General features: G+C 24.8%; 1 protein-coding gene across 1 annotated transcript in view; it reads right to left on the reverse strand.

Moving 5' to 3' along the window:
* Positions 1-2,173: 2,173 nt before the first annotated feature.
* Positions 2,174-22,975, reverse strand: part of LOC117178771 (dolichol kinase) — a 32,177-nt gene continuing 11,375 nt past the window's right edge. Inside the window, exons 3-7 of the mRNA XM_033370233.1 lie at positions 19,280-19,500; positions 15,489-15,677; positions 10,807-11,016; positions 6,144-6,471; positions 2,174-2,416 (exon numbers count right to left, since the gene is read on the reverse strand). Coding sequence (XP_033226124.1) covers positions 2,283-2,416; positions 6,144-6,471; positions 10,807-11,016; positions 15,489-15,677; positions 19,280-19,500 — 1,082 coding nt within the window. The 3' untranslated portion in view covers positions 2,174-2,282. The remainder of the gene's footprint in view (positions 2,417-6,143; positions 6,472-10,806; positions 11,017-15,488; positions 15,678-19,279; positions 19,501-22,975) is intronic.

Here is a 22,975-nt window from a genome sequence, read left to right on the forward strand (position 1 = left end):
AAAAATATTTTTCAACTTACAAACTTCCAAAAGTCCTAAATATATTTTAATATGACTCGAATTTTTTATTAGCTTTAGAAAAATCCTGTAAAATAAACAAATTTATACTTTTTCGACATCTCTGAAAACTTTGAAAATCTTTTTGACAGGTAAACAAATAAACTTAAAAAATAAACAGTTAATCGAAATTTTTATTTTGTATTAAAAATTATTTTACCATTCAGATTAAAATGTTAAGAATCATTTATTTGACTTCAAAAATCATCCCTTTGTTGGAAACTGTAAAAATTGTTTTAATCAATGTATTTTGTTGAAAAATCATCTTTTTGGACAGAAAATTAATCTTCTGAGTTGAAAATTAATCTGTTTTGGTTGAGGATTCAACAATTTCGTTGAAAATTCGTCTATTAAATATGATTTTTTTATATAATTTAAATAATTGTTTATTTAAATTATCAGGTATCACATTTTTCGTTGATAATTAACCTTTTTTGGTTGAAAATTCAACTAATTGGTTAAAAGTTGAGCTACTTTGTTAAAAACGAACTTTTTTTGAAAATTTATATTTGCGGGTTTAAAAATTCCAATTTTTTGTAAAAAAAAGCAAAAATAAATTTTTGTATAGAATAATGTTTAAATTTTAATTTAAATGTTATAATATTTTAATGTTTTAATATGTTATAATATTTTATATTTTATAATATTTTGTTGTAAAATTTTAATATTTCATAATATTTTTATTTATAATATTTTGATCGAAAATTAACTTTCTTTTTGAATCTTTTCAAATCTTGTTTGGTTGAAAATTACAATTAAAAAAAAAAAGATTTTTTTGCATATATTCAAAACAAAATAAGTAACAAATAAACTTAAGAAATAAATAGTTAATAAAAAATTTTATTTTGCATTAAAAACTATTTTTCCCTCAAATTAAAAAAAGGTGTAGTAAAATTTGATCAAATTAGAAAACCACAGCTGAAGTAGAAAAATATTTTATTAAAATTCAAGATTTTTCTCATGACAATAATTAAAAATGATTATGTATTACATTAATGAAAAATGTCTGGGGAATGATGTGTTGCAATAGTTAGATTTTTTAAATCGATGTGATCGATTTTCTGTAAATTAATATTAACTATTGATCATTCCAACACAACAATCACAAGATACATACAACATTTAAAAACTTCCATCTCGATTATTTTCATATATAATTATATATAATAAATATATAAAGACTTAAGAGATAACGTCAACCCTTAACTACGAAAGCGATTCTTTCAAACCATTCATAAATTAAAGAAGGCCATTCACACTTATTTTTTACATTGTACTTCATTTTTCTGAAAAGGAAAATTAAACATTAAACGAGGATTTTAAAACAAAAGTATTATAACCCAATTTAATAGGTGGCGGCCCTGCGGACTTGGCCTAAAAAAATAATTATTAAATACAAAGGCGTCCGACAAGAAACATTTGAGATTTTTTGTATTCCGTAATGATTTTTGAAGTTAAGTCCGCAAGGCCGCCACCTATTATATAGTGTTTATATTATAGTAAATTAATTTCTAGATCTAATAATAAATTTTTTTTAACTTACCTCTGAAAAAATGATATTTTAAAAAAAAAATACAGTTTTAAAATCCTCAAAAATGAAAAATATATATTATCAACGAGAAGCAGTAGTTAAGGGCTTGGTACTTGAATTCGTACATGTTTATTAAATCTGGCACTTGTGCTTCAACGACTTTTTACACGAGATTGTAATTTCAATTTCATCCAATTAAAAAAATTGTAAAATATCAATTTCTACTTGGAAATTTGAAAAAAAATATCGTTCGTTGTTTTTGCAAAGGTTCAAGTTGGTAAGCCTTAAATGCACTTGAAGTTGATCAGCCTTTCGTTTTCCAATAGTATTAATAACTCCGAAGAGCTGAGCTTCTAGAATCACGAAAATATTCGGTCTACAAATTAATTCGGCCCGAAAATTAAACTTTCGAAATCAGTTTAATAGATGGCGGCCTTGCGGACTAGAGGTGGTGGTCCTGCGGTTAAGTCCGCAGAACCGCCACTTATAATATTTGATTTTTTAAATTAATTTGTAGACCTAATATCAATATTAAAAAAAAAGAAACAATAATATTAAAGAATTGTCCAGAAAATCGAAAAAAAGTAGACACGAGAAATTCTGATTTTATAACAGAGATCACGCGTTATGAAAATTTAAATGCGATAAACAAAGAGTTGCTGAGACTCTTGAATCGCAAAGAGGAAAAAAATTTTTACAATAAAAGGCACAGGTACATCAGAAGTGGCATCACCAGATTGTCGATTTGCTCAGTTTTTGTTTCAACAACGGAAACTCCAATCACAGCGAAAGTACTTCTTATCAGTTGTCTGTTGTCATCAATTAATCCTAAAAACAAATAAAATACTATAAATATGATAAATAAGTAAAAAAATAATATTGGATCCAGACAAAATTGTCTTTTTTGTTTTCCAACAAAAAAATAAATAAATGTCATGCCGAGAAAATTCCGGAGACTTCACTTTTTTTTTATTCTCAAGATTTAAAATGAAACTCTTCATCCAAGAATTATTGCAATCATTGTGAAATCTTTGGGAAATCATTGAAATTTTTGTGAAATAATTGAAATTTTTATAAAATCTTTGTAAAATTTTTGTAGAATCTTTGCGAATGCTCTAAAAATCTTTGCGAAATATTTGAAATTGATCTAAAATCTTGTCGAAAGATTTTAATTAATTATGAAATCTTTAAAATTTTTGGGAAATCCTTCAAATCTTTGTGAAATATTTGCGAAATATTTGAAATCTTTGGGAAATTGTTGAAATCTTTGTGAAATGTTTGTAAATCTTTGCAAATTCTCTAAAAATCTTTGTCAAATCATAACGAAATCATTGAAATCTTTTTTAAATCTTTGAAATCTATTTGAAAACTTTTTTTTTAATAATAGAAGCCATTGTGAAGTCTTTGGTATCTATCTGAAATCTTTGTAAAATTATTGAAGTCATTGGGAAATCATTGAAATTTCTGTAAAATATTTGTGAATTCTCCAAAAAATCTTTGCGAAATATTTGAAATCCTTGTGAAATCATTAGGAGATCATTGGAATCTTTGTTCAATCTTTCAAATCTATCGAAATCTTTGTGAAATAATAGAAGTCTTTGTGAAATTTTTGAAATATATCTTAAATCTTTGCAAAATATTTTGAAGCATTGCGAGTTCTATGAAATTTTTGGGGAATCGTGAAAATCATTGTGAAATCTTTTTAATCTGTCTTAAATCTTTGTGGAATAATAGAAGTCTTTGTGAAATTTTTTAAATATATCTTAAATCTTTGCGAAATATTTGGAATCATTGTGAAATCTTTGGGAAATCATTATCATCTTTAGGAAATCTTTGCAAATACTATAAAACTCTTTACGGCATGTTTTATATCTTTGAAATCTATCTGAAATCTTGGCGAAATATTTGAAATCTTTGTGAAATAATGGAAGTCTTTGTGAAAAATTTTAATTCTATCTGAAATCTTTGCGAAATACATGAAATTATTGTGAAATGTTTTGGAAAGCATTTAAATCTTTGCGACTTTTTTGTAAAGACTTTGTGAATTCTCTAAAAATATTTGGGAAATCATTGAAATCTTTGTGAACATTTTTTTAAATCCTTGCGAATTCTCTAAAACTCTTTGCGAAATATTTTAAATCCTTGCGAAATCGTTAGGAAATCTTTCAAATCTTTGTGAAATCTTTGGAAAACCATTGAGAGCCTTGTAAAATCTTTGTAAAATGTTTGTGAAATATTTGAAACAACTGGGAAATCATTGACAACTTTTTGAAATCTTTGTAAAATCTTTGCGAAATATTTAAAATCTTTGTGAAATTATTAGGAAATCATTGAAATCTTTGGTAAGTCATTGAAAGCCTTGTAACATCTTTGTAAAATGTTTGCGAAATATTTGAAACCATTGGGAAATCACTGTCAACTTTCTGAAATCTTTGTAAAATCTTTGCGAAATATTTTTAATTTTTGGGAAATCATTAAAATCTTGGTAAAATCTTTGAGAATACTCTAAAACTCTTTACGGCATATTTTAAATCTTTGGAATCTATCTGAAATATTTGTGAAACCTTTGTGAAATAGTCGAAGTCTTTGTGAAATATTTGAAATCATTCTGAAATTTTTGGGAAAGCATTGAAATCCTTGCACATTTTTTGTAAAGACTGCGAATTCTCTAAAAATCCTTGGGAAATTATTGAAATATGTGTGAAATTTTGGTAAAATCGTTGAAAATTCTCTAAAAATCTTTGCGTAATATTTCAAATCCTTGTAATCATTGAAATCTTTGTGAAATAATAGAATTCTTTGTAAAATCTTTGAAGCCTAACTCAGATCTTTGCAAAATATTTAGAATCTTTGTGAAATCTTTGAAATTTTTGCGAAATTGTTCAAATCTTTGTGAAATCTTTGTAAAATGTTTGCGAAATATTTGTAATCTATCTGAAATCTTTGCGAAAGATTTGAAATTATTGTGAAATCTTTGGAAAATCTTTGAAATCTATCGGAAATATTTGCGAAATATTTGAAATTATTCTGAAATCTTTGCGAAATATTAAAAATCTTTGGGAAATCATTGAAATCTGAAATCTTTGTGAAATAATAGAAGTTTTTGTGAAATCATTTAATTCTATCTAAAATGTTTGCGAAAGACTTGAAATTATTATGAAATCTTTGTAAAATCTTTCTGAAATGTGTGCGAAATATTTCAAATCATTGAAATCTTTTTAATAATAGCAACATTTGTGAAATCTTTCAAATTTATCTGAAATCTTTGTGAAATATTTTAAACCATTTTGAAATCTTTGGGAAATCATTGACGTCTTTGTGAAATATTTACAAAATCTTTGCGAATTCTCTAAAAATCTTTGCGAAATATTTAAAATCTTTGAGAAATCATTGAAATAATTCAAATCTTTTAATTCTACCTGAAATCTTTGCGAAATACTTGAAATTATTGTGAAATTTTTGGGAAATCATTAAAATCTTTGGGAATTTTCTCAAAATCTTTGGAAAGTCATTAAAATCTTTGCGAATTCTCTAAAAATCTTTGGGAAAACCATTGAAATATTTGTGAGATTTTGTAAAGCTTTGTGAAATATCTGAAATTTTTGGGAAATCTTTGAAATCTATCTGAAATCTTTGAAAAATATTTGAAAGCTTTGTGAAATCTTTGAAATTTTTGGGAAATATTCGAAATCTATCTGAAATATTTGCAAAATATTTTAAACCATTGTCAAATCTTTGGAAAATCATTGGAATCTTTGTGAAATCTTTGTAAAATGTTTGCAAATTCTCTAAAAATCTTTGCGAAATATTTAAAAATTTTGGGAAATCATTGAAATCTATCTGAAATCTTTGTGAAATAATATAAGTATGTAAAATCTTTGCAAAATACTTGAAATCATTAGGAAATCTTTGTTCAATTTTTGAAATCGATCTGAAATCTACATTCAGTCTTTGAAATCTTTCAGAAATCTTGTTGAAATAATAGAAGTATTTGTGAAATCTTTGAAATCTATCTGAAATATTTGCGAAATATTTTGAATCATTTTGAAATCTTTGGAAAATCGTAAAAAGCGATGTGAAATCTTTGTCAAATGTTTGCGAAATATTTCAAATATTGGTTCAATCTTTGAAATCTATCTGAAATCTTTGTGAACTAATAGCAATCTTCGTCAATTTTTTTTAATCTATCTGAAATCTTTGCGATATATTTGAAATATTTGTGAAATCTTTGGTAAAACAATGACATCTTTGTGAAATCTTTGCGAATTCTCTTAAAATCATTGCTAAATATTTGAAATTGTTGTGAAATCTTTGAGAATCCTCTAAAAATCTTTGCGAAATCTTTGAGAAATCACTGAAATCTTTGTGACATCTTTCAAATATATCCGAAATCTTTGCAAAATATTTGAAATTTTTTTATATTCAATGTTTACAGAGTATTAAATGGTTACATTTTTACACAGTTTAAAATTTCAGAAATGTAATTAAATCAAACATGTAAATAAATAAATATAATTTAATCAGCGACTGTTTTGAAAGAAAAAAAAAAACATACCGAAAGCTGCAAGGCTGTAAATCAAGGCCAGCTGTGAAATTATGCAAGCAGCTAAGCCCTCCATCGACTTCTTGGATCCAACCAATTTATGCTTTCCCCAATTGCTTCCCACATAACTTGCAGCTGCATCTCCAATCCCTACAGTCAGGACACCACTGAGTAAAGGTAAAATTCCAATATCGTTGGCTGGCATCCAAAGTGGAAACGATAAACCGCAGAGCAAGTAGAGTGGAGTTAAAGACACAAATTCGTCTTTTTCGTCAGCATAAACTGAATGTCCTTGATGCAAAATTTCGCCTAAAGGTGGTAGTTTTAAAAACCTCAAGACCTGAAAATTGTTTAAAGTTGACGAATGCAGGCTCCACAGTCCCTATGTCTATGCAATAAAATATAGGGACCAAAGCGTACTTTTTATCGTGCTTGTAGGGTATTTTTGTAACGCTCAAATGGTTTTAAAAATTCAGGATAAATTCAAAAGGCTTCAAAACAATTCAAGTTTAATTCAAAAGAATTCAATTGATTTCCGGAAAATTGGAATGAATTTAGAGGAATTTAAGGGATACAAAAAGAATGCAATGAAATTCATGGGAATTCAAGGTGAACTAAAAACATCCAAATGAATTGGAACCAGATTTTAAAAATAGGAAAACACTTTATTGAATTCACTAACTTTGAAATGAGCTTAGAAAAATTCAAGGAAATTCAAAGGAATTTTATAAAATGACCAAAAATACAAATTATACTTCAGGATCAATTGAATACAAAATTTTTTAAATAAAAAAATAAATACATTGAATTAAGTAGAATTTCATTTTAGAAGAAATAAAATGAATTTAAAAAAATTCGAGAGAATTCCAAAGAATTAAAAAGAATTAAGAATAATTAATTAAATCAATAAGAATTCAGGGTCAATTAAAAAAAATCATTTCAAAAGCCTACTAACCAAAAAAGTCACTAATGACTACAAAACAATTCAAAAGAATTAAAATGGATTGGAAAAATTAAAAACAAAATCGAAAAAATCCATTTATTTCAGTAAGTTTTGAGTGAATTAAGAAGAATTTAAGTGAAATGAGAAGAATTCCATGAAGTTAATAAAAAATAAAGCTGAATTTAAAAACTAATTCAAGGGAATTCCAAAAAATTTAAAAGAATTCAGTGTAAATCGACAAGAATTCAGGGTCAGTTCCAAGAAAAATGCAAACCATTTCAAATCATTGAGAAGCCTACTAATGCCTAAACAAAAAAGTGACTAATGACTACCAAACAATTCAAAATAATTTAAATAAATGGTAAAAATTGATGAAAAAATCCATTTATTTTAGTAAAATTTGAATGAATTTAGACGAATTTAAGGAAAAGAAAAGAATTTAATAAAGTTTATTTTAAAAAAAACTGACTTTGAAAAAGAAATCAAGTAAATTTAAAAAAATTTAGATATATGGAAAAATTCTTTGAATTCACTAACTTTGAAACGAGTTGAGAGAAATAAAAATGGCATTAAAAAGAATTTGATGAGATGCCTAAGAATTTAAGGTGGGTTAACAAAATTTCTAGATGAATTAAATGAAAATTAAAAAAAAATCCATTGAATTAGGGAAATTGAGTGAATTTAGAGGAATTCAAAAGAATTTAAAACAATTTAGGACAAATTAATAAGAATTCAGGGTGAATTCGAAATAAAAGTACCAAAAATATTGGAAAATCTGTTTAAATCTTTGTAATCCTACGAAATACCTCACTTCTTCTGAAATAAGTTTTAAAAAGTCTTTGTAATTTTTTTAAATAACCTAAAATATTTCAAATCCCTTAAAAGCTTTTGAAATATCTTTTATTTTGCTAAAATACCAATTATATCAACAAAATTTAGTTTGAAAAAATCCATTGAATTGAATAAAATTAATTAAATTTAGAATAGTTCAAGTGAATTGAAAAAATCAAAAGTATGTCAATGAATTTAAAACAATTCATTGTAAATTAAAAAAAAAAATAGATCTCTTCAAATCTTTGAATCAGAAAGTGAGAGAATGTCAGGGAAAACCTGATAGAGATAGAAAATTTTCGAAAAACTAAAGCTGAAGTTAATTTTATTATTATGTTTAAAAATTCAACGATTTGATTGAAACTTAATCTCTTTTGGTTGAGGATTCAAACTATTTTTTGAAAACTCAAACTTTTTTGGTCGAATTCAACAATTTCTGATATCAAATTAAAATCCTTTTTTGGTGAAAGATCAAATATCACGGTTTTCGCTGAGAATTCATCCTTTTTGCTTGAAAAATCATTGGAAAATCATTGAAAAAATCAAATATTTGTTTGGAAATTCTTGTACTTTGTTAAAAAATTCGTCTATTTTTAAAGAAAATTTATCGTTTTCGTTGAAAATTGATGTTTTTGGTTGAATACTAGTTTTTTTGTATTTAGAATTAATTTTTTTTAACTGAAAATGTATTTGTTCCAATTTTTTTCCGAAAATGCATCTTTTTCGATAGAAATTTAATCTTTTTGGATGAAAATTAAAATATTTCGTTGAAAATTTACTTTGATTGTATAAAAATAAAGTTTTTTTTTTGCTGAAAATGAAACTATTCTATTTTTAGATGATAATTTATCTGTTTTAGGTAAAAATTCATCTTTTATATGAAAAATTAATTTCTATGTTAAAAAATTTAACTATTTCTCTTCAAAATTCGTTTCTTTTTTGGTTGAAAATTTATTTTAGTAATTGAAAATTTAGGTATTTTATTTTTGGTAAAAAATCTATCTTTTTAGATAAAAAAATCATTTATTTAGATAAAAATAGATTTTTTCAGTTGAAGATTTATCATTTTAGTTTAAAATTCACTTAAACTATTTCATTGTTTGTGGACAATTCACATTTTCTAAATAGAAATCTAATCTTTTTCGTCAAAATTTTTGTTGGTTTTGTAGAAAGTTTAACTATCCTATTTTTTGTTACGAATTTATTTCTTTGGTTGAAAAAAAATTAAGGTTAAAAATTAATTTTTTAAATAGAAAATTCATCTTTTGGGTTGAAAATGTCACTACTTGATAAAAAATTCATATTTTTGGTTGAAAATTTATCACTGCGATTAAAAATTAATTCATTTGACAGAAAACTCGTTTTTTGTTTATTTAAAATTTAATTCTCTAACTGCAAATTGACTTATTCTAGTTTTGGTTTATAAATTTATCTTTTTTAGCTGAAAATTTATAAATTTTATTGAAATTGTATCCTTTTTGGTAGAATATTCATCCTTTGGGTTTAAAAATTGAATTATTTTGTTGAGAATTAATCATTTTGGTTGAAAATTGCTTGTTTTAACTGAAAATTTAATTATTCCATTTTTGGTTTAAAAAAAAAACATTTTTTCATATGAAAAAAAATTATTTGATTAAAAATTAGTTTTTTTTCTGTTGGTTGAACATTTATTTTTCTAACATTCTAAAGATTATAATTTTGGTTAAAAATTGATCTTTTTAAAATGAAAATTCATGTACTTTGTTGAAAATGAGTATTTTTTTATGGAAATTTATTCTTTTAGTTGGACATTCAACAAACTATTTGTTTAAAAATTCATGTTTTTGGTTGAAGTTTCATCATTTTAGTTAAAAATTAATTTATTTTATTTAAAATTGATGTTTTGGATTTGAAAATTCAACTAAAAAGGGTTTAAAATGTGTTTAGAAACCAAATTTTTTTCAATAATATTATTAATCTTATATTTTTATAATCTTAATAGTGTAGCAGCCCTGTATAAAGTGCTGGTTAATGCGAATAATATTTTTTATATTACTTTGGCTTCTTTTACCATATAAATTAAGCGCACTTTCCAATTTGAAGCAATATATTTTCCGGCGAAATTTAAATAATTAAGCTATTATTAATAAAAACAGAATATATGATTTTTTAAATCCTAATTCAAAATGCTTATAAATGCTCATTCCATTCTCCAAGCTAGTCATAGGTTTCTATCAAAGGTACTTTGAATAACTGTCAAGAATAATAAATTTGAAATTGTTTTATTTCGTTTCTAAAAGATTCTATGATAAAAATGTGACAAGATTAAGTTTCTGGGCTCTTAATATTGATGGCCAGGAAAAAAATAGGAAATCTTAAAAATTAATTTTAAGTTAAATATTTTTTTATTTGTTTGACAGCTCAACAATTTGTTTGAGAAGTCATCCGTTTTGGTTAATAATTCATATTTTGCTGTTGAAAATTCAACTAAAATCTTTCTTGTTTGAAAACCTAAATATTCTTTTGAAATTTTTTTTTCTTAAAAAACTTCATCTACTTGGGTAAAAATTTAACATCTTTTACAAAAAATTGATTATTTTGTTGTTTTAAATTTTGGATTTAATAAAATTCACCTTTTCAGGATGAAAATGCGTCAATTATGCTAAATTCAACCATTTAGTTGGATATTTAACCATGTATTTCGTTCTAAATACAACTGTTCGGTTAAAAATTAGCTTTTTCCCCTTGAAAATTCAACTGTTTTTGGTTGAAGTTTAATACTTTTTATTTGAAAATTCGACCACTTGGTTGAGAATTCATTTTTTTCCGTTGAAAATCCACCTACTTGTTTAAAATTCAACTATTTGGTTGAAAATTAAATGATTTATTTGATTGTCAGTTATAATTTCAATTTGCACAAACCTCTAACATCAACAACAAGGCCAGGGCAACCCCACTGACTGTGTATAACAATGTTGGTTCCCAAATCATTCCTGGGATGAAAACCATGGTTGCTAGGATGTGAAAGACTTTTCTATCCGAAGTCGTCGCTTTCGATTTTGAAATAACTCGGTAGATAATGAAACACCATGCCAGTATAAAACATACGAGCCAATAAAACAGCAAATAAACCTGGAAATGTTATTATAATAATTGTTATTTATTTTATTTTATCCAGAAATGCGTAGTAAATGGTGAAAACTAAGTCACTGAAAATTTATGTTATTTGTAACTGTTGGGATAACTTTGTTACTATTTCAAAAAGTAACTTGTTACTTATTTACGATTTTTGCAGAAACTTGGAACTTTAATTTTAGTTACAAGACTTATAAATACGAGAGGTGTTCAAAAAGTAAGTTTCCCTGCTCCGGGAAAAAAGTAAAACACAATTTTTAGGTTAAAGTAACATATGTATTTATTGTTTGACTTATAAACTATTTTTCTACATAGTCCCCTTGGACTTGAATACATTTTTTATATCTGTTCTCAAGCTTTGACAAACCTTGTTTATAAAAATCCGTGCCCTATTTCTTAAAGAATAATTTAACAAAGTCTTTCACTTCAACATTTGAATTGAAGTGATGGCCACCCAAACTTTCCTTTAAGGGCATGTGATACTTAAAGTTTCTCCGGCTTTTTTTACATCAAAATGAAAATTTAATAATAAACTGAATTCGGAGATGCTATAAAATATCATAATTGACGTCCCCGGACTCTTTTTTTCAGGGATAATAACAAAAAAATTTATTGTGCTAAATACAAATTTTATGCATATATATTATTTTGAGGTTACGTCGTTTTGCATCTCTGTCTTTGTCTGGAAATTATTTATGAAATACACTTTTTTGATTGCCTGAAAACAAGGTTAGTCCCGGGAAATTAGTGAGCATGTTTATTTGTAAGTCCAAAGTTTTCGTCCAAAAATATTGTGTAGTTTAGAAATAACGCTCGGGTGAATTGTAACACACATAACCTCAAAATATACACGCACGTTGTTAGCAATATCAGGAATTTTTTGATAAAAAAACAAAAAAAAGTGTGCAGGGACGTCCGTTAGCATGTTCGCTATCATTTCCCACATTTTGAAGGCAAAATATTTCTTATCCTAGGAAAAAAGCCGGGGATCTAACACTGAAAAAATCGATACTATTTTCTAAACCCTATGCAAATTAATCACATGTTGCTAAATTAAAACTTTTTTGAATTAAACCACAAAACAAGTGTGTGGGGACGTCCGTTAGCATGTTCGCTATCATTTCCCACATTTTTAAGACACAATATTTATTATTCTAGAAAAAAAGCCGGGGGAACCTAAAACTGGTAAAATCGACAATTTACTAAGTATCACATGCCCTTAACTTAGGAAAAAAAAGTCACTTGGTGCGAGATCTGGAGAGTAGAGTGGGTGATCAAAAATTTTCCATTTGAATTTTTCCAGTAAGGTTTGTGTTTTTTTTTGCTGAATGAGGCCATGCATTGTCGTGAAAAAGCAACACTTTTCTCGATATTTTCCCAGGACGCGTTCGTTTAATGAAACTTTTAAGTTTATTTAGCACTTCACAGTAACGATCTACACTTATCGTGGTACCGGATTCAAGAAAATCAATCAACAGAACACCTTTGTTGTCCCAAAAATAAAGGCCTTTTGCAGTTAAAAAGCGAATAACTGCAAGCAACTCACAAGTGGACACGTTTTTGACAGGTAGCTGATAGCTCCATGGTTTCCGAGCCGGTACTGATGAAAAATCTTTTTTCGGAAGCTAAGACCGGTTCCGCTTTTATCGGCATGTCCTAAACTAAAACTATGTTCAATCTCAGCTCGCTAGATGGCGCTGAGGCAAAACGGCAGACCAGGGAAACTTACTTTTTGAACACCCCTCGTATTATAAGTTTATAAGCATTCAGCTATTTTTTTTAACTAGTTTTTTTTTTTGCGGAATTCAACTGTGAGTAATATTAAATTAAAATCTATTTTGATAAAAATAATATAAACTACTACATTTCTCGTTTGAGAATTCATCTACTTTGTCTAAAAGTTTAACTACTTGGTTGAAAATTCATATAATTTGTTAAAAATTTCACTATTGTTAGAAATTTAAACTATTTTGTTGAAAAGTAACTTTTTTCTTAAAAATGCATATTCTCGGTCAGAAAATGCAACTGTTTTCTAGAAATTTCGTCTTTTTGGCTTAAAAATTCAACAATTTAATGAACAATTTTCTTCTTTCCTGGTTCAAAATTCAAAAATAATTTTAAAAATATAATAAAATAAAAAAATAATAAAAATAGATGAATATAATAAATAATAAGAATTTAAAAAATATATATAAAATAAAAATAAAATAAGAATAAATAAAATAAATAAATAAAATAATTATGGTTGAGAACACATTTTGTTGAAAAATCGAATTGATCTATTTTCGTCAAATATTCATGTATTTTGTTCAAGATTCTATTATTATTAGAAGGTTCAACTACTTAATTGAAAAGTAACTTTTATTTTTAAAAATTCATATTTTCGATTTGTTAATGTAAAAGTTTGTCAGAAAAATCGTCTTTTTGGCTTGAAAATTCAACAAAACAATTTAATGGCATTTTTTCTTTCTTGGTTAAAAATTTGGCTTTTTCGTTTCAAAATTTATCTCTTTTATTAAAAAAATCTTTTCTCTTTATGTTGAAAATTTAAAATTCTTTGGTAAAAAATTAATCCAATTTGGTTGAGGATTATCTGGTTGAATTCAACTGTGTTTGGTTTGAAATTAAAATCTTTCTAGTAGAAATAATATCAACTATTATATTTTTCGATGAAGATTCATCTATTTTGGTTGAAAATTCATGTATTTTATCGAAAATTAAACTATTTTGGTAGAATGTTCAACTATTTCGTTGAAAAATAACATTTTTGTTGAAAAATATTGTTTTGGATTAAAAATTCATCTTTTTTAATAAAAAAAATTTCAACATCTATTTTGTTGAAAATTACAATATTTTGATAGAAAATTAAACTGTTAGGTTGAAAACGAACTTTTTTGTTGGACATTTAACTCTTTTTTTTGAAGTCTTGTCTAATGAAAATTAATATTTTATACATGGGAATTCAACCCTTGGTTTGGAAATTAATATTTTCTGTATGAAAATTAATCATTTTCGTTGAAAAATAATTTATCTTGTTTGAAAATTTAAATATTTTGGTAAAAAGTTCAATTGTTTGTAAAGTTTAAAGATTCAAATTCAGTTCCAAAAATATAAATCGTCGTTGTGATATTCAATGCTCTAAATTAAAGAATGAATGAATTTAAAAAGTTTCACAATTATATCATTTTAAAGGTATTTTAAGCTAGAAACATTAAAAATTGAACGATTGCATTTTTTGTTATAACTGAACACTTCTTATACTAAAAGTTAAATTATTTTAATTTTAAATAGTTTAAAATTCTTAAAGCGCTTCGAAATTGTATTTCAAAATCTTGAAACATCTACATGCTGTTTTACGCTTTTTCAAATTGTAAATTACTTTCGAAATTTTGTCAGAACTTCTAAACCTTATTTAAAATGATTCAAATTATTCGTAGAAATGTTTTAAAAATTCTGCAAAATTAACCAATTTTCCTTAAAATCTTCCACATTCATTTTAGATAATTTTTCAAATCTTTCTAAACCACTTTAAATATTCACTTAAAATTATGTTTTAAAAAGAAGAAATAATTTTGTTTTAAATTATTTCAAATCATTTCAAATTAAATAAACATTTTTCCAAACCTTATAAATATCTCTTCAACTCACTTAATTTTTTTCTAAGAATATTAGGTCTTCAACTGTTAGTTATACAGCAAAATTCAACAATTTAACTTACAAATTAATTTATTTTAAATAGAACAATTAAAATCGTAACGCTCAAAGTTTAGTTTTTTGTTTAGTCTTTAATATTTAATTAATAATTATTGATTTTAAATGAACAGTCAGATATTTTTAAATATTAAGTAATTGTTATTTTTATCAATTCAAAATTTTATAATATTGAATAGTTAAAAAATTAAATATTTTATATTCAAATAATGTTTGAAATATAATCAAAGATTTTAATTATGAACATATTATTGTGAAATTATTAAAAAAATTTTAAATAGTTTATAAAGTTTCAATCGGGCATTTACATTTTTTAACTAATAAGACTTTTAAATTGACTATTCCGTATCATCTTGTAAATACAATTATTATTCACTTTAAAAATTTTAAAGTACAGTTTTCAATTTAAAAAATCATTAATTAATTTAAATTCACAGTAGATCAACTAAAAAATTTTTCCATCCAAGATCTGCGATTTGAAACGCTTCCAATTTTCTAATTAATAAAGTCTTTAAAACAGCATTTAAAAATTCTTTAAATTAAAGTGTATACTTAAAAATTAAAATTTTAAAGTGATAGATTATCGACATACACATTCTAAACTGCATTATATCATAATTGAAGAATATAACAATTTAACCAATTATTAAAAAAAAAAACGGTTGAAATCACAGTTGGACAGATTTTTTTTCAAAATTTTATTCCTGAGAATATTTTTCAAATAATCAATGATAAAAATAAATGACGATTCAACTTACCCGTGTGGAATTGCTGAATATGAAGAAAAATATCCAGAGAAGGGGGCTTCGGTCTAACAAAACATGCAGGATTGGAATCACCAACACTAAAAGTGTGATGCCAGATAGTGCGTAAAATTGTGCAGTTTGTCGCAATTTTGGAAAAGTGGCACACAGTAAACAGATCGACAAAACGTAAAGAATTCCCACCTGAAAGATGTTAAAACACGTACCTGATGAAACCCTGCTGCTGGTCATGCATTATTTATCAGTCCAATCCATCAATACATTTTTCATAATTTTATTGTGCAATCGAATCGATAAATTTCAGGGAATAATTCAATCGAATCCAACGTTTTCGGAATTCGATATCTCGTTTTTTTTTAACAAATAAAACTCACCTTTCTTAAAACATTATAAATAAATTTTTTCAAAGCAGATGCAGTTTTAAAAGGTGTCCCAATATTGTTTTAAAATATTGGTGTGTCATTAGGGGCCGTCCATAAACTACGTTACCAATTTTGGGGTACAATTATCCTCTATTTTTTTTATTTTTTAAGAAAATAGGTGAATGAATTATTTGAAATAAAATTCCTGCATAGATAATTGAGTTCAATATGAAAAGTTCAAAATTCTTAAGATTTTAAGTCAAAATATTTTAGATTTTCAAAAAAAATAGTTGGATTTTTAACCGAAAGAGATTTTCTCCCAAAAGAGATAAATTTTCAAATAAAAAAGGCGAAATATGAAAATAAATTAACATTTTTAACAATCAGTTAGTAGAACTTCCAAGAAAAAGAGAAAATTAGCGAAAAAATAGTTGAACTTTTAATGTTGCGATTTCAAAAAATAAATCATTTTCATCCAAGAAAGTTGAATTTTCATTCCAAAAAGGGAAATTTTCAACAAAAAAGCTGAATTTTCGACAAAAAGAAGATCAATTTAACAAAATAATTTAATCTTCAAGCAAATAGATGACCTTTACACAAATAATATTATGTAATAATATCATATAATATGAATTTTCAACCAAATAGTTGAATTTTTAACTCAAAAAGATAAGTTTGCAATCAAAAATAGAATCGTTACATTTTCTGTTTAAAAACTTAATTTTCAATTAGTTAAATTCAACCCAAAAAGACGAATTCTCAGCAAGTCATAAATTTTCTACGAAATAGTTGAATTTTCAACTTAAAAAGATAAATTTTAAAGAAAAATTCTTAACCAAAAAGATAAATTTTTAAGAAAAAAATTCCACTGTTAGCTAAAAACATTGATTTTCCGCTTAGAATACTAATGTTCTAAAAAGAAAAAGCAGTTTTGAAAAAAACAGTTGAATTTTAAAGCCAAAAAGATAAATTTATAGAAAACAGGTGAATTTGCATAAGATTTTTCAAGCAAAAAGTTAATTAAAACCAAACAATTGAATTCTTAAATAGTTTAATTTATAATCAAATAGCTGAATTTACCACCAAAAAAGCTGAATTTGTAACCCGAAGATGTGATTTTTCAAAAAAAAAAAAAAATAGCTTTCTACCAAATAATTAAATTTTTTCATAAATAGTTTCATTTGTAATCAAGTGGTTAATTTTTCTATAAAAATAAATGAATTTATAATAAAAAATGACGAATTTTCATAAGAATTTTAATTGAAAAAGTTAATTTACAACCAATTTATGAATCTTCAACATTTGAATTTAGCCAAAAAAATACGATCTTTGTAACAAAAAAAAGCAGTTGAATTTAGCCAAAAAAGACGCAGTTTTAACTAAAAAGATGCATTTTTAACCAAAAAGATTAATTTTATATAAAAAAAAACCAATTTTCGGTTTGAAAAGATCAATTTTCAATTACAAATCGCTATTTTCATAAAAAAATGAAATAGATACATTTTTAAATAAAACATTGATTCTTAACCAAAATAAATCAAACATTTAACAAATTACTTAAATTTTCAATTTAATCGATTATTTTTAAACTTAAATGATGAATCTTAAAAAAATTAATTTTCAACCAAAAAGGTGATTTTTTAACCAAGAATATTAACTTTCTAACAAAAATGATTGATTATTTCCAAAGTAAATACATTTTCAAGCAAGAAGTAGAATTTTCAACTAAATAAGAACAATTTTCAATCAAATAGTTCAATTGTAAATCAAGAAAAATAAATTTTCATTCGAAAATGGAAAAGTTAAATTTTCAGTTAAGAAATTAATTTTGAATAAAAAAAGACAATTTTATCAACAAAATGGTTGAACTTTCAATCAAGTAGTTTGAATTTCAACAAAAAACTATGCATTTTTAACAAAAAATACAGACTTCGAATTATGTAGTTGATTTTTTTTTACCGAAATTGCATTTTTAAGAGAATAATTCAATTTTCATCCAAAGGTAGACTCAAGGTATCCGTTTTAATAAAAAATAAAAATTTGCAGTCATTTCTCGTTTTTTCCCCCGGGTTTCAAACATTTTTTACAGTTAATGCAATTAAAAAATTCAAACTCTAAAGCTAAAAATGTTTCCGCTTCAAATGTAAAAACTGAGATGATAATTAAAGTACTCAAAATGGAATTTTTGAACTCAGAATTTCTAAATATTCTTTTAAATTATTAGAATTTTTCCTGAAATTAAACAAAAAATCCAAACAAATCAAAAAAATTTTCTTAAAATCTTTCACATTTATTTTTCATAATTTTGTAAATCTTTCTAAATCTTTTCAAATATTCTCTTAAAACGAATTTTTCAAAATAAAAAAATAATTTTTTTCCTAATTATACATCGAAATTCAACAATTTGAATTGCAAATTAAATTTGTTTAAATAGAACAATTAAAATTATAAGTTCAAAGTTTTTGAATATTTGATTTATAATTACTGATTTGAAATGAATAGCCACATTCTTCTAAATATTTAATCATAGTTATTTTTCTCAATTAAAATTTTTCTAATTGAATTTTTTAAAAATGGAATATTTTAGACTGAAACAATATTTTAAATTTAATAAAAACCTTTAATTATGAATGAATTATTTTTGAAGTTATTTTTAAATTGAAAATAGTTTGTATTTAATTTTTAATGTTAAAATCTGGAAATTATAAAATTAATTTACATTCACAGTTGATCAACTAAAATTTTTGCGATCGGAGATTTTCTATTGCAAACGCCTCTAATTTTAAATTGTTCAAATCTTTAAAACTGCATTTTAAAATTCTTTAATTAAAAATGTACGCTTAAAAATTAAAGTCCGAAATGGAAAACTTTTCCAGTGAATCATTTTCAAATTACGCATTCTAAGCTGAATGATATCATAATTTAAAAAGATAACAATTCAACTAATTACTTCAAAAATGGTGAAAATCAAAGTTGGACAGATTCTTTTTTGCCAAAAGTTTATAAAATTCCCGGGCAAAAAATAAATTCATTTGTAATCTTCCCGGTTTAATAAAAATTCTCTGGCCATTTCCCGGCTTTGCCAGGTCTAATAAAATGATAGTAAACTTTTACACCAAAAAGAATTAAAGAATTTACTTTCAACCAAAAAACGGTGAATTTTCTGGTTGGGTTCATTGAGTTCGCATTTAAGCGAGAAAACAAAAAAAAAGGAGGGAGTTTCTTTTAAGACAGAAAAATTTTTTTTTTTTAAAAGTGGAAATGAGGAAAATAGGGGAAAGAGTATGAAGTCTACAAATACCCGCTGCCCCTCCCCCTTTAAAAATTTGGTAACGTAGTTTATGGACGGCTCCTAGTTTTTTTTTTTATTTTAGGGCAAAATTTGGGTTGTTTTTAGAGTTAGAAATGGAATTTGAAACTCACTTGCAGTATTACAGTGGCAATGTCATGGTTATGAATTGGAGGCAAATGGTATCTAAGTGGAATATTGGTAGCGATTGAGAGTAAAAACAGGACGATTCCATGCGTCACTGCTGTAGCTTCACCAAGAGTGAAACAGCCAGGAAAATAGGACATCGCTTGTACGACACCCCACGTACTCAAACTTCCAACGCTTGAACCCCATGCTACACTCACTAGCAATCCTGCACTTGATTAAGTAAACATCGCAGTTTTATTAAATAAAATTAAAATTCTTTGTCTTCTTTAAATTCTAAATCAATTAACACTTCTTATTTACTTTAAAATAACCAGGATGGCCGTTTCAATCGACAAAATAAATTCCCGGTCATTTCCCGGTTCGCAAACATTTTTCACGGTCAATGAAATTTAAAAAATAGAACACTAAAGCTAAAAAAAATTCCACTTGAGGTAATAAAAACTGCGCTGCAAATGAAAGCACTCAAAGTGGAACTGTTAAATTTTTAACTTTTAAAATTGAAATTTAAAAGTTTTTAATTTAAAAATTTTGTATTCAAATGCTCAAATAATTTACGCTAGAAACATCAAATATTGAAAAAAATTTAACTAAACACTTTTTAAATAGTTTAAACATCCTTAAAAAGCTTCAAGATCTTGAGAAATCTAGAAGTTGTTTTAAATTTGTTTCAAATTTCAAATTATTTTGGAAATTTTTTCAGAACTTCTAAATATCTGTCAAAATGAATTGATTTTTTTCTACAATTTTCAGAAAATCCTGTAATTTTTAGACAGAATTTCTTTACAATTTTAATGTATAAATAAAAATTGAACATTGATTATTTGTAGGTGAAATTTGAGTAATTTTAAGAAACATGTAGAAAATTTGAAAAGATTTAAACTTCATGTAAAATTTAAAATGATAGCCTAATATAAAACAAAAGGTAGATTTTCGCAGATTTTAAACAAAAAAATTAGATTCATTTCAAGAATTGTTAAAGGCTTCAAAAGAACAAAAACATTTCCTTGAGATTCCTAGGAAAATTACAAATAATTTTTCATTTTGAAAAATTATTTTACGAGAATAGTTAAAAAGTTTTTCAAAGATTTAAACAAAATTTTCAAAAAAAGATTCTAGAAGATTTTAAGAAAACTTTCTAAAATTTGCATGATAATTTTTAATTTTTTGAAAACTCCTAAATATCTCTTAAAATTACTCAAATTTTTTCTTTAATGACTAAGACTTTCAAATTGAAACCGTTTATTTTTAACGTTAAAATATGAAAATTCTTAAATTTTGAACTGCTTTAACATCGTTTTTTCAAATCGTTTTTGTTCACTTTTTATTACTTGAAGTACAGACAAAAATTTTGTTGGAAAATTTTTAATGTAAAAAAATTTTTAATTACGCATTGTAAGCTAAATAATAGCATAATTGAAAAACATAAAATTTCAACTAATTATTTAAAAACTGTTGAAATCGAACGTGGACAGATTTTTCTTCCACAAATTTGTAAAATTCCCGGTAAAAAAAAATTCACTGTCATTTTTCCGGTTTCAAAAAATTCCCGGTCATTTCTCGGTCCAGCGGCCACCCTGATAACAACAATCAGGGTGTCTACTCAAATACTGGAAAATGATTCCCTGACAATTCCAGATTTTCTTTCAGGTATCTCAAGTTTTTTCCAGATATATTTTTTTAAGTACGAAGCCATTCAAATATTTTGCATTTTTTAAAACAATCGGCTCGGAATATGGATACATTTTCGCATTTTTAGTATAAATTTCTAAAATATAAACTAAAAATTTTAATTGATTTCCTAGAAATTGAAAAAACGCATTATTTATAATGATGAATAATTTTTTCAGTTTCTGGGGATTCAATTAAAATGTTTAATTTCGATTTTAAAAAGCTTTGACAAACTTTATGACAAGATATTCATAATTAATCATTTCCTGAATTTGTTTTTAAAATTCATGAATTTGAATAAAAACTGAAATTTTTATTTATTTTATCTTTTCAATTTAAACAACCTCAAAATCATAACTTTTTAAATAAAAATATTGGACTTTCAACAAGATAGATGAATTTTTTAACCAAATAGTTTAATTTTCAATTAAAAAGATTATTTTCGATTAAAAAAAAAACGATTTTGCTACAAAAACATGAATTCACAGCCAAATAATAAAGCCATTTTAAAAAAGTTCAATTTTGCACTAAAAAAAGTAAGTTTTGAACCAAAAATGAAATAGCTGAATTTTCAGTAAAAAAATTAATTTCCTATACAAAAAAATAAACAAAGAAATTTGCAACCAAAATCGAGAATTTTCAACAAAAGTGATGAATATTTAACTGAAATAGACAAATTTTCAACTAGAAAATTAAATTTAAAAAAAATAAAATTAATTTTCTACTAAAAAAGACGAATTTTCAATAAAAACATGAATTTTTAACCAAGAAGTTCAATTTTCATTAAAAAAAGATGACTTTTGAAACCAAATAGTTCAATGATGTACTAGAAAAGTTAAGTTTTCAATAAAAACTGGAAAAGTTGAATTTACACTAAAAACACAAAGAAATTTTCAACCAAAATCAATCATTTTCAACAAAAACGATGAATATTTTAATGCAATAGATGAATTTTCAACTTAAAAGATGAATTTTCAAACAAGACGATTAGTTTTCAAACCAGAAGATTGATTTTCTACCCAAGAGACGGTTTTTTTGAAACAATACTTTTGATTGAAATAGATGAATTTTCAACTAAAAAACCAATCTTCAACAAAATACTTGAATTTTGATATAAAAAGGATCAATTTTCAATTTAAAAAAAACGGAATAATTAAATTTTTAGTTAAAAAATTAATTTTTAACCCAAAAGACGAATTTTCAACAAAAAAGTTGCTTTCTCAAATAAAATTATGAATATTTAACTGGAATACTTGAATTTTCAACTAAAACGATGAATTTTCAAAAAAGAAGTTCATTTTTCAAACAAAGAAATTAATTTTCTACCAAAAAACTTTATTTTTAAAACAAAATACATGCATTTTTAGAGAAATAGTTGAATTTTAAACTAAAGAAGGAAAAGGATTCTCAAAAAGGATTTTCAATCCAAAAGTTGAATTTTGAACTAAAATGATGAATTTTAAACCAAAAATGGAATAGTTCAATTGTCAGTTTGAAAATTTAATTTTCAACCAAACTTATCAATTTTAAACTATTATGATAAATCTTTAACTGAAATAGTTGAATTTTAAACAACAAAGATGATTTTTCAACCAAGAAGATTAATTTGTACCAATAAATACGACTGTTAACAAAATACATTAATTTTCAAGTAAAAATGGAAGTCAAATTTCAAATGAAAAAAATTGATTTTCAAACAAAGGAGATAAATTTTAAAATCAAAAGGACAAACTACAAAAATAAAATAGTGACACTTTCAGAAAAAAAAAAAATGAATTTTGAACTATAATGATAAATCTTGAACTGGAACAGTTACATTTTCAACACAAAGACAAAATTTTCAACTAAAATAATGAATATCTCTCTAGCATATTTGAATGTTCAATCAAAGAGATTATTTTCTACGAAAAAAACGAACTTTTCAACAAAAACAGAAAACTTTTTAACATAAGTTCAATATTAAACTAAGAAAGATTTTTCAGTCAAAAGAGAAAGAGAGAGGGGGGGGGGGG

Source organism: Belonocnema kinseyi, chromosome 8 (assembly GCF_010883055.1).
Source record: "Belonocnema kinseyi isolate 2016_QV_RU_SX_M_011 chromosome 8, B_treatae_v1, whole genome shotgun sequence".
Lineage (NCBI taxonomy): Eukaryota > Metazoa > Arthropoda > Insecta > Hymenoptera > Cynipidae > Belonocnema > Belonocnema kinseyi.